This window comes from Tachysurus vachellii, chromosome 17 (assembly GCF_030014155.1).
Source record: "Tachysurus vachellii isolate PV-2020 chromosome 17, HZAU_Pvac_v1, whole genome shotgun sequence".
Classification (NCBI taxonomy): Eukaryota; Metazoa; Chordata; class Actinopteri; order Siluriformes; family Bagridae; genus Tachysurus; species Tachysurus vachellii.
Genome location: NC_083476.1, coordinates 22,221,470 through 22,241,241, shown reverse-complemented (window position 1 = coordinate 22,241,241; position 19,772 = coordinate 22,221,470). Strand labels below are relative to the sequence as shown.

General features: G+C 40.2%; 1 protein-coding gene across 1 annotated transcript in view; it reads right to left on the bottom strand.

Moving 5' to 3' along the window:
* lars1b (leucyl-tRNA synthetase 1b) overlaps positions 1–18,238 on the bottom strand; it is a 27,255-nt gene extending 9,017 nt beyond the window's left edge. The window contains exons 1-22 of the mRNA XM_060890871.1: positions 18,132–18,238; positions 16,327–16,442; positions 15,661–15,748; positions 15,513–15,593; positions 14,680–14,820; positions 14,014–14,175; positions 12,412–12,524; positions 12,273–12,336; positions 12,097–12,164; positions 10,675–10,900; positions 6,990–7,077; positions 6,765–6,841; positions 6,605–6,658; positions 5,729–5,869; positions 5,553–5,630; positions 4,283–4,368; positions 3,965–4,030; positions 1,830–1,912; positions 1,595–1,733; positions 1,269–1,481; positions 450–507; positions 1–30 (exon numbers count right to left, since the gene is read on the bottom strand). The exon at positions 1–30 is cut by the window's left edge and continues 34 nt beyond it. Of these exons, the coding sequence (XP_060746854.1) occupies positions 1–30; positions 450–507; positions 1,269–1,481; positions 1,595–1,733; positions 1,830–1,912; positions 3,965–4,030; positions 4,283–4,368; positions 5,553–5,630; positions 5,729–5,869; positions 6,605–6,658; positions 6,765–6,841; positions 6,990–7,077; positions 10,675–10,900; positions 12,097–12,164; positions 12,273–12,336; positions 12,412–12,524; positions 14,014–14,175; positions 14,680–14,820; positions 15,513–15,593; positions 15,661–15,748; positions 16,327–16,442; positions 18,132–18,137 (2,178 nt within the window). The 5' untranslated portion in view covers positions 18,138–18,238. The remainder of the gene's footprint in view (positions 31–449; positions 508–1,268; positions 1,482–1,594; positions 1,734–1,829; positions 1,913–3,964; positions 4,031–4,282; positions 4,369–5,552; positions 5,631–5,728; positions 5,870–6,604; positions 6,659–6,764; positions 6,842–6,989; positions 7,078–10,674; positions 10,901–12,096; positions 12,165–12,272; positions 12,337–12,411; positions 12,525–14,013; positions 14,176–14,679; positions 14,821–15,512; positions 15,594–15,660; positions 15,749–16,326; positions 16,443–18,131) is intronic.
* Positions 18,239–19,772: the final 1,534 nt, after the last annotated feature.

Sequence of the window (19,772 nt, the reverse complement as noted above, 5' to 3'; positions counted from 1 at the left end):
GGTGAGAAAGTTGCCCGTAGATTTCGACATCTAACAACAGATCGGTTTATTATATATTACATATTTAAGGGATACTTTTGTCTGCATATTATACAACAAAAACATCATATTACACACTAATATCTTTATGTAATGTTCCTCAGAGGAATGTTTTAGTGTACTTATATACAAATATGTACTTTTATTATTTACAATTATTTTACATTCAGTTGATTAACAATATCATTATACACAGCATCAGAAGGTGTGTATTATTATTATTATAGGTTACAGTGTGTGTATATATATATATAAATAAAACTGCTCTATACAGCATGTTACTGTATTAATATAATAATACTATAATAATAATTAATATATTATAGTATAATAATATAAATTTGACTCAACGCCACAAGAACCAAAATGTGTGTTGGGGCAAAAAGAGGAAGAAAGAAAAAGATCGTCACCTTCTCAGAATTTAATAAAAGGTGTCCATTGGCACGAACCGCTCTGGGCCACTTTCCCCTGCAAGAATAAAACATTCCCTTTCAAAAAGTTTACATGGAAACATCACTTGTGATATAATGAAGATCTGTTGAGTTAAATTTAAGATGGGTTAAGAAGCAGAATAGTAAAGTTCAATGTGAAAGCATGAGATTTTATGGAAATGTTCAATCCGAGATATCAACATGAACCTTAACCCAGTTACAGAGTTAAATCTTCATATCATCGCTGTCAGGCGGAATCCTCGTATCTCCAAAACCGTTATTTTTCAGGAAATTAAAAAAACACCGTACCTTATCTGCAGTACACAGGGTTTAGTCCGCGTTACAGTGGATTGTCTTGCGCTAAATTCCTGTCCTCAGACGAGCACCAGAACTAGCGGGGGTCAGGATTTTTTTTCTTTGAGCCCAGTGTTTTGAAGACATTTACCTCAGAAGACGTGTTGATTCGTTGCGACTCTTCTTGAGGAGAAATATGCCGTGAAGCTCTCCCACGGAGTGAGGAAGAGGTGGACAGTTGAAGTGTCCAATGGAGTTATGAGATTTGTGCTCAAGCTATTTTCAAGACTTTAGATTGATTAATAACCTGTAATAATAACAGACCCACGTGGGGACTGACCAATAGCATCGATATGTGAAAAAATATGAAATTGTCCAAATTTGGACATACGAGGTTTCCGCCCGACAGCGACGATATGCTCTTATGAACAGTTTCATGTACAAGATCCACCAGAAGAACCTCGACCTGCATGATTCAGATGTTTGTAATAAATCGGTACACACTTATCGTCGGGCCACATGGCCACGTGGTTGTACAGGTAGTAAGACAGATGGTTTGGCACCAGGTCTTTTCCAGAGACACGGGCATCTACAGGGTACCAGTACTCAAACTCTCTCCTCAGTCTCTGCAGATGCTCCTTAGGGATGTTCGTCTTGGGAAATGGAGCTGATTTGAAGAAGATGAAATCCCACACCTCTCTGGTCATCTGTTCTGGTCTAGAAAATGAGACACAGCACTTTCAATGGTCTTTCAAATATTTTTATCACGCACATCAGCTGAATATAAACTAAGAGAATGGAGAAATAAAGACTCTTGAGAAAAAACATACCTGATTCCCAGAGGTGAGGGTCCCTGTCCATTGAGAACTCCCCCCTGCAGTAGGTGAGCTACAGTGTAGTAAGCCATGTAGATGGTGGAGTCTGAGAGAGACTCGATGAGCCACTGTTCGTCCCACGGCAAACGTGTACCTACAGGTGGGGGGTGGGGGTGGGGGGGCATGGCTGAGATTACTGAACAGCTGATCGTGTGTGAGATAAGACTGAACAAGCAGGAAGAGGTTTTACCTAAACCATATGTTCTGGAGCAGGCGTGTTCCTGAAGCCAAGCTAGAGTCGCCTCAAAGTTCTTCCTGGTTTCCTCACAAAATCTGCAAAACAGACGGAATGTGAGTGTGTGTAAAAGTGTGTGCGAGAGAGTGTGTGTGCGAGAAAGTGTGTGCACGAGAGTGTGTGTGTGTGTGCGAGAGAGTCTGTGTGTGTGCGAGAGAGTGTGTGGGTGCGAGAAAGTGTGTGCAAGAGAGTGTGAGTGTGTGTGCAAGTGTGTGTGTGTGTGCAAGAGAGTGTGAGTGTGTGTGCAAGTGTGTGTGTGTGCTCAAGAGTGTGTGTGCACGCAAGAGTGTGTGTGTGTGTGTGCAAGAGTGTGTGTGTGCGAGAGTGTGTGTGTGTGTGCGAGAGTGTATGCAAGAGTGTGTGTGCAAGAGTGTGTGTGTGTGTGTGCGCAAGAGTGCGTGTGTGTGTGAGAGAGTAAGTGAGAAAGTGTGTGCAAGAGAGTGTGAGTGTGTGTGCAAGAGTGTGTGTGCTCAAGAGAGTGTGTGTGTGCTCAAGAGAGTGTGTGTGCGCTCAAGAGAGTGTGTGTGCGTGCTCAAGAGTGTGTGTGTGTGTGTGCAAGAGTGTGTGTGTGCGCGCAAGTGTGTGTGTGTGCACGAGAGTGTGTGTGTGTGTGCACGAGAGTGTGTGTGCAAGAGTGTGTGTGCAAGAGTGTGTGTGCGAGAGAGTGTGTGTGCGAGAGAGTGTGTGTGCGAGAAAGTGTGTGCGCGAGAGTGTGTGTGTGTGTGTGTGCGTGCGAGAGAGTGTGTGTGTGCGAGAAAGTGTGTGCAAGAGAGTGTGAGTGTGTGTGCAAGTGTGTGTGTGCTCAAGAGAGTGTGTGTGTGCAAGAGTGTGTGTGTGTGTGTGCAAGTGTGTGTGTGCTCAAGAGTGTGTGTGTGCTCAAGAGTGTGTGTGTGCTCAAGAGTGTGTGTGTGTGCTCAAGAGTGTGTGTGTGCGAGAGTGTATGCAAGAGTGTGTGTGTGTGTGTGTGAGAGTGTGTGTGTGCGAGAAAGTGTGTGCAAGAGAGTGTGAGTGTGTGTGCAAGAGTGTGTGTGTGCTCAAGAGAGTGTGTTTGCGTGCTCAAGAGTGTGTGTGTGCAAGAGTGTGTGTGTGTGCGCGCGCAAGTGTGTGTGTGTGCGCGAGAGTGTGTGTGCAAGAGTGTGTGTGTGCAAGAGTGCGTGTGTGTGTGCAAGAGTGTGTGTGCGAGAGAGTGTGCATGCAAGAGTGTGTGCGTGCAAGAGTGTGTGTCTGTGCGTGCAAGAGTGTGTGTGTGCGCACGTTTGTAAAAACTGTTATATATATGAATAATAGAGGTGATGTAATGTAATGATTAACTGTAATGTGATGTAATGTGATGATTAACTGTAATGTGATGTAATGTGATGTAATGTGATGATTAACTGTAATGTGATGTAATGTGATGTAATGTGATGTAATGTGATGATTAACTGTAATGTGATGTAATGTGATGTAATGTGATGTAATGTGATGTAATGTGATGATTAACTGTGATATGATGTAATGTGATGTGATGATTAACTGTGATGTGAAGTAATGTGATGTAATGTGATGATTAACTGTAATGTGATGTAATGTGATGATTAACTGTAATGTGATGTAATGTGATGTAATGTGATGTAATGTGATGATTAACTGTAATGTGATGATTAACTGTAATGTGATGTAATGTGATGTAATGTGATGTAATGTGATGTAATGTGATGATTAACTGTGATATGATGTAATGTGATGTGATGATTAACTGTGATGTGAAGTAATGTGATGTAATGTGATGATTAACTGTGACGGTCTCTCAGTATTTAGTGAAAGGAGATCTGACTGTTCTGTATTTCAGTAAAATGGGCTACAGAATTTTTCTGAAAACAAAGTAACCTACATTTTAATAAACCCTGATCCACAGCCTGTGTTTTTATTGCACACACAGGATAAGACACGACTTACACAAAACTACAACTTTAAAATAAAAGTTAACATTTATTTTAAAAGGAAATCTCAGATTGCTGTAATAACAAATGACTTATTTAGGATTATTATTTATTTCTCTTTTAAAGTTCACTCTGGTTTACAGAATCTTTGGTCTCAAATGAACTCACGTCTCCAGAGACTCCAGAGCAGTTACAGCTTGTTGCTTCCACTCCTTGTCACCGTAATCCAGATACCTGCCACAGGTAAAACATCAACGTGTGAGGAACATCAGACTGAAATCTGATAAAAGGTCTAATGTCGTGTGCTCGACTAGACGTGAGCAGTAAAGGTACACGTGAGTGTGTTAATGACAACAAGCTGGTTTCTCACTGAACTGAGCACTGCTCCACTTATCAGGACACGTTTCTGTGACGGTGATGATGACAGAGATGAAGCCTTGACTTTAAAACCGTATTTTATTCAGTACTTTATAAGAACTCACTCACCACTGATCGCACAGCGCCACCACACACTCGTCAGCCGAGCGAGACGTCACTTGCTTTTCAGGTTCCATGTAAATCAGAGCTTCACCCTGAGGAACGATGGAATTATTTGTTTATTTCAAATAACTGCTAGAACAAAATGTCTCAAAACTTACAAAACAGCTCCTAAGCACATAAACATAACACATTCACTTCATTTATTCCCTTAAATTCTAGTCGCATGTGTGTTTTGCCGAGATTCTGTAAACGACACAGAGACGCCTTACAGAGACAGACGGAGACGCTGGGGCTCATTTATCAAGATCATTAACAGATTTAAATCCTGAGTTCACACAAGAATTGTGGTTATTTATAAAAATAGATATCGTCGCTGTCAGGCGGAAACCTCGTATGTCCAAATTTGGTCAATTTCATATTTTTTCACATATCGATGCTATTGGTCAGTCCCCACGTGGGTCTGTTATTATTACAAGTTATTAACCAATCTAAAGTCTTGAAAATAGCTTGAGCACAAATCTCATAACTCCATTGGACACTTCAACTGTCCACCTCTTCCTCACTCCGTGTGAGAGCTTCACGTCATATTTCTCCTCAAGAAGAGTCGCAACGAATCAACACGTCTTCTGAGGTAAATGTCTTCAAAACACTGGGCTCAAAGAAAAAAAATCTTGACCCCCGCTAGTTCTGGTGCTCGTCTGAGGACAGGAATTTAGCGCAAGACAATCCACTGTAACGCTGACTAAACCTTGTGTACTGCAGATAAGGTACGGCGTTTTTTTAATGTCCTGAAAAATAACGGTTTTGGAGATACGAGGATTCCGTCTGACAGCGACGATATATGTTAGAGACGTCCTCGTGCAGACAGACTATTATTAATATTAATAAATATTTTATAGGTTATAGTCTAAATAGCTTCCAGTTGTTTTTCAGCCTTTACACTGATCGCTCATTTCATGTTCTCAGGTGTCCTTTTATGGAGATTTATGTCAATATATGCAAATTATTTTATACACGAGTACAAAGAAAATCAGTGTTTCTGAAATTTTGTAAATCCAACAGAATATTTCACTTCAGTTTGGTTTATTTAAATCGTAACAACTCTGTAGGAGTGAAGAGAAAGTTTAAGAAGGTGTGAATTTTCTTCCTGTCAACATGTCGATTTGGAGAAAGTCTTGTGTACAAAGTGGGAAGGAAAAGCTCCGTATTAGTTTTGTCTCTAATTCATAAATCGTCTCCTTCAAAACAAAAAAGAAAACAGAGCGAACAAACAAACCTTATCCACCATCATCTTCTGAATCGGCTTCTTCACATCCTGAACTTTCTGTCCCTTAAAACCATCGACCAACATAACCTGCAGCAACACAACCAACACCATACAGTCAACACAAACTGATGTGTGTTTTATTTTCTATATTTTCCCACAAAAGACCCCAAACGCTGCAGTCTCACCCCTTCATAAAACCCTTTAAGGTAGACTCTCTCTTTGGCCTCCGCCAGCTTCTCTCGGTCGTTCTGGCTTTGGATCTTCAGCTCGTCACACACCAGAGGAGCCGAAAGGTTTCCGAATCCCGGGATCTCGATGATGGGAACCTGGACCAACAGAGCACAGGAGAAACGTCATTCTGCTGCATTCCTCAGGACATGAACATGATCTTTATGAACAATGAGTCGTGTTCTTCAGTTCATAATCAGAGCTGAAAAGATACACAGCTGATGTACGATACACTGGAGTTCTACTGGAAACAGACCAGTGAACAGCTCAGTCAGGGAGTCTCAGACCAGTTATTCTGTCTGTGTGTGTGTGTGTGTGTGTGTGTGTGTGTGTGTGTGAGAGAGAGAGCGTGTGTGTACGTGTGTGTGAGAGCGTGTGTGTGCATGTGTGTGTGTACATGTGAGAGCGTGTGTGTACGTGTGTGTGTGAGAGCATGTGTGAAAGCGTGTGTGTGCACGTGTGTGTGTGAGCATGTGTGAGAGCGTGTGTGTGAGAGCGCGTGTGAAAGCCTGTGTGTGTGTGAGAGCGTGTTTGAGAGCATGTGTGTGCACGTGTGTGTGTGTGTGAGAGAGAGCGTTTGTGAGACCGTGTGTGTATGAGAGCGTGTGTGCATGAGAGCGTTTGTGAGACCGTGTGTGTACGTGTGTGTGTGTATGTGTGTGAGAGAGAGTGTGTGTGTATGAGAGCGTTTGTGGGAGCATGTGTGTATGTGTGTGAGAGCGTGTGTGTGCATGAGAGCGTTTGTGAGACCGTGTGTGTACGTGTGTGTGTGTGTATGTGTGTGTGTGTGTGTGTGTGAGAGAGAGTGTGTGTGTACATGTGTGTGTGCTTACCGGTTCAAAAGGTAGGACCATGTGGTCTACAATCCCGTACTTCTCTCTCAGAGCCTGTAGAGTAAACAGACATTTTTGTGTGTTACAGTGTGTAACTTCATCCATCACACTTTTGTTTCTCACAAAATCAAAAAAAAAAAAAAAGAAATGAATTCATCACCGCTTTCTTTTTGATGTCTCTCAGTGCAGCGATGTCATCAGGAGAGTCTGACGGCACGCTGGTCACGACTCCTGTTCCTAAAAATACAACAAAAAGAATTGTGTGATTATTATTCGTTTTTTTTTTTATATATAATGACGTAATCTTCTCAGAGGAACAAGGATCTAATAGTTTATGTGCTCCTGCTAGCGGACGTCTCACTAGCGACACGGATAACGCCAGTACCTTTATCCTCCTTGATGGTGAGCATCGGCAGGGCGTAGATGGTCTTATAGGAAGTGAGAGGAGCGTTCAGGGCACAGCCCAGAATGTCCTGAGGAGAAAATATACAGAAGAACAGTTTTTATAGAGAGCGCGTGCATGAACACAACACGTGATTTATCAACGTGATCAAACATTCAAGAGCAGAAATCACTGATTATATTAAACATTAAACTTATCAATATATCAGTCCCTGAGCTTTTTACGTCAGAACCCAGATCTAGTTCAGGTGAAGACAAAACTGTGTCTCACTAATTACAAAAAAACTCACAGATAAATTCACTTCCCTGTGGATATGTAATGAATCGTTTCTGTGTGGAATCGACTCAAAGATTCACTGAATCGACTCTTTTTTGGGATGAATTCGGTGTGAAAACAGAGCGGTGTAGTGACTTAAAACATAATTAAATTCAGCTAACAACGTTTTTTATCTTCTTGGAGAGACAGACAGATAGATATTTAGAGACAGACAGACAGACATTTAGAGACAGACAGACAGACAGACAGACATTTAGAGACAGACAGACAGACATTTAGAGACAGACAGACAGACAGACAGACAGACATTTAGAGACAGACAGAGACAGACAGACATTTAGAGACAGACAGACAGACAGACAGACAGACATTTAGAGACAGACAGACAGACAGACAGACAGACAGACAGACAGACAGACATTTAGAGACAGACAGACAGACAGACATTTAGAGACAGACAGACAGACAGACATTTAGAGACAGACAGACAGACATTTAGAGACAGACATTTAGAGACAGACAGACATTTAGAGACAGACAGACATTTAGAGACAGACAGACAGACACAGACAGACAGACAGACATTTAGAGACAGACAGACAGACATTTAGAGACAGACATTTAGAGACAGACATTTAGAGACAGACAGACAGACATTTAGAGACAGACAGACAGACATTTAGAGACAGACAGACAGACATTTAGAGACAGACAGACAGACATTTAGAGACAGACAGACAGACATTTAGAGACGGACAGACATTTAGAGACAGACAGACAGACAGACATTTAGAGACAGACAGACAGACAGACAGACAGAGACAGACAGACAGACATTTAGAGACAGACAGACAGACAGACAGACAGACAGACAGACATTTAGAGACAGACAGACAGACATGTAGAGACAGACAGACAGACATGTAGAGACAGACAGACAGACATTTAGAGACAGACAGACAGACATTTAGAGACAGACAGACAGACAGACATTTAGAGACAGACAGACATTTAGAGACAGACAGACAGACACAGACAGACAGACAGACATTTAGAGACAGACAGACAGACAGACAGACAGACATTTAGAGACAGACAGACAGACATTTAGAGACAGACAGACAGACATGTAGAGACAGACAGACAGACATGTAGAGACAGACAGACAGACATTTAGAGACAGACAGACAGACAGACATTTAGAGACGGACAGACATTTAGAGACGGACAGACATTTAGAGACAGACAGACATTTAGAGACAGACAGACATTTAGAGACAGACAGACATTTAGAGACAGACAGACATTTAGAGACAGACAGACAGACATTTAGAGACGGACAGACAGACATTTAGAGACGGACAGACAGACATTTAGAGACGGACAGACAGACATTTAGAGACAGACAGACAGACATGTAGAGACAGACAGACAGACATGTAGAGACAGACAGACAGACATGTAGAGACAGACAGACAGACATTTAGAGACAGACAGACAGACATTTAGAGACAGACAGACAGACAGACATTTAGAGACGGACAGACATTTAGAGACGGACAGACATTTAGAGACAGACAGACATTTAGAGACAGACAGACATTTAGAGACAGACAGACATTTAGAGACAGACAGACATTTAGAGACAGACAGACATTTAGAGACAGACAGACAGACATTTAGAGACGGACAGACAGACATTTAGAGACGGACAGACAGACATTTAGAGACGGACAGACAGACATTTAGAGACGGACAGACATTTAGAGACAGACAAACAGACAGACATTTAGAGACAGACAGACAGACAGACAGACAGACAGACAGACATTTAGAGACAGACAGACAGACAGACAGACAGACAGACAGACAGACAGACAGACATTTAGAGACAGACAGACAGACATGTAGAGACAGACAGACAGACATGTAGAGACAGACAGACAGACAGACAGACAGACACAGACAGACAGACAGACATTTAGAGACAGACAGACAGACAGACAGACAGACATTTAGAGACAGACAGACAGACATTTAGAGACAGACAGACAGACATGTAGAGACAGACAGACAGACATGTAGAGACAGACAGACAGACATTTAGAGACAGACAGACAGACAGACATTTAGAGACGGACAGACATTTAGAGACGGACAGACATTTAGAGACAGACAGACATTTAGAGACAGACAGACATTTAGAGACAGACAGACAGACATTTAGAGACGGACAGACAGACATTTAGAGACGGACAGACAGACATTTAGAGACGGACAGACAGACATTTAGAGACAGACAGACAGACATGTAGAGACAGACAGACAGACATGTAGAGACAGACAGACAGACATTTAGAGACAGACAGACAGACAGACAGACATTTAGAGACAGACAGACATTTAGAGACAGACAGACATTTAGAGACAGACAGACATTTAGAGACAGACAGACATTTAGAGACAGACAGACAGACATTTAGAGACGGACAGACAGACATTTAGAGACGGACAGACAGACATTTAGAGACGGACAGACAGACATTTAGAGACGGACAGACATTTAGAGACAGACAAACAGACAGACATTTAGAGACAGACAAACAGACAGACATTTAGAGACAGACAGACAGACAGACAGACAGACAGACAGACAGACAGACATTTAGAGACAGACAGACAGACAGACATGTAGAGACAGACAGACAGACATGTAGAGACAGACAGACAGACATGTAGAGACAGACAGACAGACATGTAGAGACAGACAGACAGACATTTAGAGACAGACAGACAGACATGTAGAGACAGACAGACAGACATGTAGAGACAGACAGACAGACATGTAGAGACAGACAGACAGACATTTAGAGACAGACAGACAGACATTTAGAGACAGACAGACAGACATTTAGAGACAGACAGACATTTAGAGACGGACAGACATTTAGAGACGGACAGACATTTAGAGACGGACAGACATTTAGAGACGGACAGACATTTAGAGACAGACAGACATTTAGAGACAGACAGACATTTAGAGACAGACAGACATTTAGAGACAGACAGACAGACAGACATTTAGAGACAGACAGACAGACAGACATTTAGAGACAGACAGACATTTAGAGACAGACATTTAGAGACAGACAGACAGACATTTAGAGACAGACAGACAGACATTTAGAGACAGACAGACATTTAGAGACAGACAGACAGACAGACAGACATTTAGAGACAGACAGACATTTAGAGACAGACAGACATTTAGACAGACAGACAGACATTTAGACAGACAGACAGACATTTAGAGACAGACAGACATTTAGAGACAGACACAGACAGACAGACAGACACAGACAGACAGACAGACACAGACAGACAGACAGACCTGTCCGAGCAGCTGCATGACTACAGGCACCACTCCGTTCTCCTTCGTGAAGCCCTGGTAGGACATGTTCCTGGCTGCTCTCTGTGTGCTGATGAACACGTCTCCGCTCACCGTCTCAAACACAATGTACTTCATATCAGGTCTGACCCAGCAGTTGGTCTGACCGAACATCGTCTCCGGTCTCATCGTAGCTGCCACCAGGAACACCTTCTTCCCTTTCAGAGTGCTGCAGACGTTTAAAAATAAATAAATACTAAAAACCGAACAAGAGTCCACACGGGGGTCGTGTAAACCGAGAACTTCCTGTCTTTGTCCAAATATTAAAAGAATCAATGAAAATTCTCTCTTTACGATCTTGTCTGTCCATCAACACGAGGAAGAACGACGTGTCCATTAGGGTTGCAAAGGGGTGGAAACTTTCCACGGGAACTTAATGTGGGGAATTTTGGACATATTCCAATTTGGAAACTTTACAGGAATTTATGGAAATTTATGGGAATTTATGGGAATTCTTTAGAAATATAGAGAAATGTATATAAACTATATCATATACAAACATAAATAAACATTTTGTTTGGTCATAAGCAGACGTGCATGTAAGGTAATGCACATTTTAAAAATGACGTCTTGACTGATTTAATTGTAAATAGAACTTTGATTCTTTCATTGAGTAACACAAAAGCATAATAAACAGTATTATGCTTGTAATAAACATAATAAAGGTAGTTATTAAGTTTAGGTATTGGGTACAATTAAGAATGCAGAATAAGGCATTAATATGAGCTTAGTAAGCACTAATAAACAGCCAATATTCTATTAATATTCATGCTAATAAGCAACTAGTTAAATGACCCTAAAATAAAGTGTTACTGTGCATGTTATGGATGAATGTAAGTACCTGCAGGGGGTTTGGCCTCAATGGCCCTCCAGTAAGCAGTGTGCTGTGTGTGAGTGACCGAGGAACGCAGGGTACAAATTCTACTTAAATTGCCTTAAATCTTATTGTTTTAAACACAATTATGCTGTTAAGATTTTCTTTAACTACATTTAAGTTCCTTGTTATAGGAAACTCTGCATTTTTTTTTTAAATTCCCAGTTTATTTCCATATATTCCCGTTAATTCCCATGGAAAGTTTCCAGTCTTAAAAATTCATTAAAAAACCCTAGTGTCCATACATTAAGAATCAACTTAATAATACTGCAAATATTTGACCTCCATACCGACCTTCATGTAATTAATATTAACAAATTTAAATAGATTTAAAATCATAACCGACCACATAAAATATTTTATAATCTTTTAAAGGCTTTTTCTTCATAACAGTCATCAGAATGTGGGCAGGAATTTGGGTTAAAGACATTTAATAATATAAAGGTATAGGTATAAAAAGGAGGAGTTGTGTGTTGTGGTCATGTCTTTACCTCAGTTTAGCTGGATAGGGTTCAACCACCTTCATCTTAATAAGCGTGTACTCCTGAGGGCCGACTCCCTGGGGTTAAGAAAGAAAACATGGGAAAAACTATTAACTCACTAACACCATTAATCCCTGAGACTAATCATTAATGTGATGGTTTTTATTGGAGTTAAAGTGACCCACTTCTCCCGTCTGTCTGTCGTGGTCCATACACGGCTGTCCGTCCTTCGGGGAGTAAATCGTATATCTGAGAAACCGGAAGAGATCGTTTTAATTTTATTTTCATTTCATCGCAAACTTTAAACGGGATATAAAGACGAACCTCTTCCCAAACTTGATCTTCTTCCTCTCTCGCAGGGTGACAAACTGCCAGCGCACGAAGGAGTCGTAGAAAGGGTTGACGTCGGTGGTGATGAAGGAGCGACGCCAGTCCACCTGAAACGCAGCGGCACGTCGAGTTTATGGCGTCGAAGATTTCAGCTACTGATTTCTGAAGCTTCGTCCCAGCGTTTAACAAACTTTCATAACTCAGGCTTTATAACTGATTATAAAAAGTTTATCATAATAATATCAAATATTATTTATAAAATACTAATCATTTATAACTGTATTACTACAAATATTTTATATTTTATAATTTATATAATAATAATTTAGAAACACATTATTTAATTATAAGTGTGTTAAAATAAAGATACATTCATTTTAATTGTTTGACATTTAAATATCTGACATATTTAATTGTAAAGTTAATTTACCAAAATTTTTACTTCTAAGGAAATTGTAAAAAATAAACAACAAAAATAAGATTTAACAAATACATGATCTGAAAAGCGTCTTAAAGTTGGGGTGCACTGAGTCGGGCCGATAAACAAAACAAACGTGTAGCCAATGAGCAGAAAGGGGCGTGTCTTTTCTATATGCAGTAGACAGAGTGTTCAGTGCACATGTCTGACATTAGTATAAAGGGGCGTGTCTTGTCAATATGCGGCGGAGTGTTCAGTGTGCGTGTCTGACATTAGCAGAAAGGGGCGTGTCTTTTCTATATGTGGCAGAGAGAGTGTTCAGTGTGCGTTTGTCTGACATTAGCATAAAGGGGCGTGTCTTTTCTATATGTGGCAGAGAGTGTTCAGTGCGTGTGTCTGACATTAGCATAAAGGGGCGTGTCTTTTCTATATGTGGCAGAGAGTGTTCAGTGCGTGTGTCTGACATTAGCAGAAAGGGGCGTGTCTTTTCTATATGTGGCAGAGAGAGTGTTCAGTGTGCGTGTGTCTGACATTAGCAGAAAGGGGCGTGTCTTTTCTATATGTGGCAGAGAGAGTGTTCAGTGTGCGTGTCTGACATTACCATAAAGGGGCGTGTCTTTTCTATATGTGGCAGAGAGTGTTCAGTGCGTGTGTCTGACATTAGCATAAAGGGGCGTGTCTTTTCTATATGTGGCAGAGAGAGTGTTCAGTGTGCGTGTCTAACATTACCATAAAGGGGCGTGTCTTTTCTATATGCAGCAGACAGAGTGTTCAGTGCTAAAACAGGGGTGACACCCATTTGGGTTAGGGGCGTGTTTGTTTTGGTGATTTCAAATGTCAACGCTGGCTTTCAAACATCGTGCACCGTGTCTTTAATCAGTCAATCATTTATTTATAGAACATTACTGATATTGCAGTAAACCCTCGTATCTGCTCCTTCAGTTACTGCAGTTAAACCTGCCATGAAATAATCAGATAAAGTCTAATCACCGTTAGTCCCCTAGTCTCAGTTATCAGATCGAAGGTGAATCTACTGTACGTGAAATTATGAGAACAGAAATAAAGAGTTTTGTGCTGTGACTGTTGTACGGTGTTGTAGGAATCTGCTGATAGATTAGTTATCATCATCTGCCCTGTGGTCCTACTGTAGATCACCCCCTCAGCCCTAACAGCCCTACCTTCACACCCATCCTCTTCAGATCCTTCACCGCCAGTGGAGGAAAATATTCCAGCCAGTGCTCAGCTTCTGAAAACTTCACAATCTCCTCGTCCTTCAAGCCCAGAGACTTCATGATGTCCCACTGGAACTTGGAGGATCCTGATTTGGCAGCTGCTTTGCTCTGATGAGAGGATGAAGAGGAAAAGATGCATCAATAATAATCAGAGGAAGATTTTATTATTAACGATGATGAGTGAGTTTAATGTAAAGGATCATCAGACTCTGCGCTTCAGGTGTAATACACAAATATACACTTACATTTAAATGTCATTTTTTTAATAACATTTTGCTTAAAAAAAAAACAATAAATAAAAATGACTTTTTTTTTACACAATTTTAAGAAGTAAAATTTTAACATCAGCTGATTTTTTTCCACGTTAACGACAACAGATCATGGCGTCTGTTACCTAAAACACATCGCGTCGTTATCGCTCGGCACCCGTTCTAATTAAATATCTGAGTGCTTTTATTGTACAGATTTCTTTTGCTTTATGCTTCACTCTGCATTAAATAAAACACAGAGTGTAAATAAAACACGCTGCGTTCCTTACTGTGAGGAAATTGCCGTTTAAGGAAGCAAAAAGAGGTGAATTTTTATTCTGATAAACTCCTGTGTGATTTATACCTTCTTCCCCTTCGCCTTGTCTCTAATGATGATCTCATCCGTGGGCTTCGGCTTCTCTTCTGCTTCCTCCTCTTCCTCGTCGGGAAACTGGGGCGGATTTCCGTAGAGCTCCAACTCTCGCTTCAGTTTATCCGCACAGGCCTACAGAGACGACAAAACACGGTGTATACGACGTGCAGGGTGGAGACAGGAGACCGCACACGGAGGGGTAACACACGTGGGGTTACAGAAAAATAATCAACACCTGGAGAGACGAACCGAGTTCTGCTTCCAGTCCAAAGTGAATATTATTTTCCTATAACTGTGTCCCTGAGGGAGTTATTCCTCTTATACCACAGCAGTTAATTAGCTTATTAATGACAAGGTTTTGTGTGTGATCGATATAATGTGCTTTTATAGCAACCATTTAATGTTATTGAACATCAACAAAACAACTGATCTCAGGTATGGTACTGCAGATATACTGCAGGGGAAGTCGTTGGCCTAATGGTTAGAGTTTGAATCCTAATCCTAAGGTTGTGGGTTCGAGTCTCGGGCCGGCAATACCACGACTGAGGTGCCTTTGAACAAGGCACCGAACCCCCCGACTTCTCCCTGGGCGACGCATCATACCCACTGCCCACTGCTCCGGGTGTGTGTTCACGGTGTGTGTGTGTACTTTGGATGGGTTAAACGCAGAGAACGTATTCTGAGTATGGGTCACCGTACTTAGCCGTATGTCACGTCACTTTAACACTTTTAATCATTTGTTCTCTCTTTTTTCCTTCCTCTTGAATCCAACAGCCCTGAGGTATCTGTACAGGAGTGTGTACTGTGTATACAGCGTTACTTACTTTAATGGGCATCCCAGTACAGTGTAATCCGAAGGGGAAGAGACAGTGGCGTCCTTTTAAGCGCTGAAACCCCACTGCAAACTACAGGAAACACTTCATTAGAAATCACCCATAAACACAGAGGTGATATACGATGAGCTAAACTTACCTCACACTTGGACAGACAGAAGGTGTGACCAAGATGCAGTTTCCCGTTCATGTACGGATAAGGAAAGGTAACCAAGTAATTGTTCTTACTGCACAGAAAAAGATGGCGGACGTTAGAACATTAATACGTTAAAAAGTATGTGCACCCCGACCATCACACCACTATGGTCTTGTTGAACATCTGATTCCAGATTTATTCAGATTTCCTGTTCTAATCAGCTCCACTCGTCTCTTGTGTGAAGTCTTGGCACTAGATGTTAGAGTGTACAGTATCTGTGTGGATTTGTGTTCGTTCAGCTACAAGATCGTCAGTGAGATCAGACTCTGATGTCGGGATGTTGAGGAGACTCCAGTTCCAGTTCATCCCAAAGGTGTTCAGTGGTGTTGAGTCAGATTCAGAGCTCTGTGCAGGACACTCGATCTTTCGTTCTTCTACATTCTCCGACCTTCTCACATCCACACCGTGTCTTCATCATGGAGCTGCTTTGTGCACATTGTCATGATGGAACAGTATTTAGGAATCTTATCTCCAGTGAAGAGAAACTGTGAATCTACACACAGAGACGTTCTGTACCACATGTGGGTGTGATGGTCAGGGTGCACGTTTTTGTTATTACAGCGTCGTTTTAATGTCGGCTTGCGAAGCGAGGTCTCAACACAAACTCACGTTTCAGCTTCCACCGCCGGGGCGTCGCTCTCGAAAACTTTCTCCTCTGCCCATTTTTTCTGGATCTCTATCTCGATCTTCCTCAAGAAGTCGAGCTTTGCTGTTCCCTTTCGTTCCTAATGAGAACAAATTAAAACTTCTGATGAATTTCTTTACACATTTTTATACATTAATGCTGCAGCTGGCGTCTGAGACCACAGTAATAAATTCAACAAAAAAAATGTGGTAATGTTAAACAAAGCATATAATAGTATATTTGATAAGACAATATAATATCTACATAATGAGAAATTATGGCACAGTAGACTTGCCGGAGACAACGCAATATATTTCTAGCAATGCTTTATCAGAATCAGACATAACACTATACAAGACAAGACAATACAGACGATGTGATACAATACAGACAGAATGAGTATTTAAATATGAACACAGAATATATGACACTGTAGTAAAAACAGTGAATAGATGGACCAATGAGGCAAAGCAGGAACTACAAGACTGTATTGACTGCACTGATTGGAGCAGCTTTGAGACTGGAACTGACAGCCTGGATGAACTGACTGACGCTGTGACGTCTTACATCGGTTTTTGTGAAGACGTGTGTGTGCCAACCAAAACCTTCCTCAAATACAGTAACAACAAGCCATGGTTCACAGCCAAACTGAAAAAACTTCGACATGCCAAGGAAGATGCCTACAGAGGGGAGGACAAAGCTCTGTATAAGCAGGTCAGGAACCTACTGACAAAGGAGCTCAGAATAGCCAAAAGAAGCTACAGGTTTTCAGTTAACAACCCTGCGTCAGTGTGGTAAGACATCACAAACTGCAAGAACTACACACTACTGCTGCTGTATATTGTACAAAAGCATAATATTACACAATACTGTTATTTACACAATCATGCACTTCTCACACTTTATGTACATAAGTGATCTGTCATCAGAATCAGATTCAGAATCAGGTTTATTGGCCAAATGTGTTGATGTTGACACACACAAGGAATTTAGTTCCAGCTGTTTGTGACTCTCAAAAGTACAGACATAAATAATATATATTGTATATATTATTTATGTAAACTTATATTGTCTCATCATCTGTATTGTGTAGTATAGTGTTATTTATGTGTGTATTGTATAGTATAGTGTTATTTATGTGTGTATTGTATAGTATAGTGTTATTTATGTGTGTATTGTATAGTGTTATTTATGTGTGTATTGTATAGTATAGTGTTATTTATGTGTGTATTGTATAGTATAGTGTTATTTATGTGTGTATTGTATAGTATAGTGTTATTTATGTGTGTATTGTATAGTATAGTGTTATTTATGTGTGTATTGTATAGTATAGTGTTATTTATGTGTGTATTGTATAGTATAGTGTTATTTATGTGTGTATTGTATAGTATAGTGTTATTTGTCTGTAAAAAAAGTCAAAGCCAAATATTATTTACTTCACAGAAGCGTCGTTCTAATGCAACTGCATTGTATTAGAATCATTTCTCAGTTTATCAGATAAACTTATAGTGTAAAATAAACATTTAAATACTATCACGGCTGTAACGTGGGCTGAATACCAATAATTTGTGCTGTAGACATTACAGCGCCCTACTTAGGGTTTAACCGCGTTATTGTGTACACTATCTAGTGCACTACATAGGGAGCGACCAGCTGTTTGGGACGCTACCTGTTAGCTTAGCGCGGTGTGCTAACGACTTCTACTTTTAACTACAAATGACTACACGGAACGTGCGACTGATCGATATTAATCCACAACAACACACGTATACATTAAACAGTACCGTACCGTCATTCCTCCTCCTGCAGTCAGGACAACTTTAAGCGGCTGAGTGAACACAGAAGAGACACGCTGCCGGTTCTGGGCGCTTTTCTGACGTAACGTTCAGAGACTCGGCGTTCGCTAAGAATTCTGGGATACGTAGTTTAATTTGCTTCACTCTTCAGTGACTTAAATCACTGCAAGCTTTTATTATTTTATGACTTTAATGTACTCTTTAAAACGACAACAAACGTTTCACAGTATGGAAGAGGTACATATAAGGGTTTTTATGTTAATTAACATCTTTTACAACGGAAACCGTCGTATATTTTACTCATCTGCGCATGCGCAACACGTCAGCATTCCTGCTGAGCATAAACTGTAATGTGAACTGATATTATTTTTTTATTTTTTTTATTTTTTTAATTATAATGTAAATACGAACAATTTGCCTTGTTAAAAAGTTAATTTATACACTTGTTAATTCATTAAGTTTCTATTTATTATTAAATAATATTTCCAATTAAACTTTGTCTCAATTAGTTACAAATCTAAAGATTAACCTGTACAGTTTACATAAATACATGTTTTAATTTTATTCATAAATCACTCAAATATTAGAAACTTCTGCAGGAGAAACTTTCTGCATGTCAGTTACTAAAAGAGAATTTGATGAAGTAATTGATGCTGTTTCAGAATCAGAATCAGGTTTATTGGCCAAAGATGTTGACACACACAAGGAATTTGGTTCCAGCTCTTTGTGACTCTCGAAAGTACAGACATAAATATCCTAAGACATAAATATTTACAGACATAAATATCCTAACAGAGTTAAAATACTTTAGACTTTTTAATAGACTTAATAGACTAGTGTTGAAATCTTTGTCTAATAAAATGTGATGGTAGCATCTTATCTGACATCCTGACACAGTAATCTCCAGGTATTTGTTTAGTTATTTCTTGGTATTTGATGCGTTTCACGACCTTTTCCCATCACTGTTTGTTTGATCATAGACATTCCCATGATAGTCAGTCCTCCTTCACACGTTTTACTGTACATTTACATTTACAGCATGTGACAGACGTCCTTATCCAGAGCGACGTACATAAGTGTTTAAATCTCTAACATTGACTACATTAATGCTGGCTCACTAAGTTACATACTTAAGATACCATGAGTTTAAAACATTTGTTCAACGTTACAACGAAAAAGTGTCAAAGTTTGTTCTGTTTCATGCGCATATCTTAGCTTGCTGTTTAGCACCTGTTTCCATTCCACAGTTATATTCCCATCTCTGATGTTCATCTAAATGATTCAAGCTATTTATTCTATTCTAGCTGTTCATTTTCTTGTTGTATATCTTATGCATTTTATCACATACAAGGGCTAATAGCTGCCATGCTACTAATTGTCATGCTAAAGGATGCTTTTGTGTTCATTCAGATAAAAGAGCATTAGGAATTAATTTCAATTAAATTTATTTGTAATTATTAAAACAGAATACAAATGAGAAAGTTTATAATGAAATTTATATGTATCCTTAATGAGCAGTGGCAAGGAAAGACTCCCTGAGATGATATGAGGAAGAAACCTTGAGTGAGGAACCAGACTTAGAATCCTCATCTGGGTGACACTGGACAGGAAATAATGTCCATGTAAATAATGTC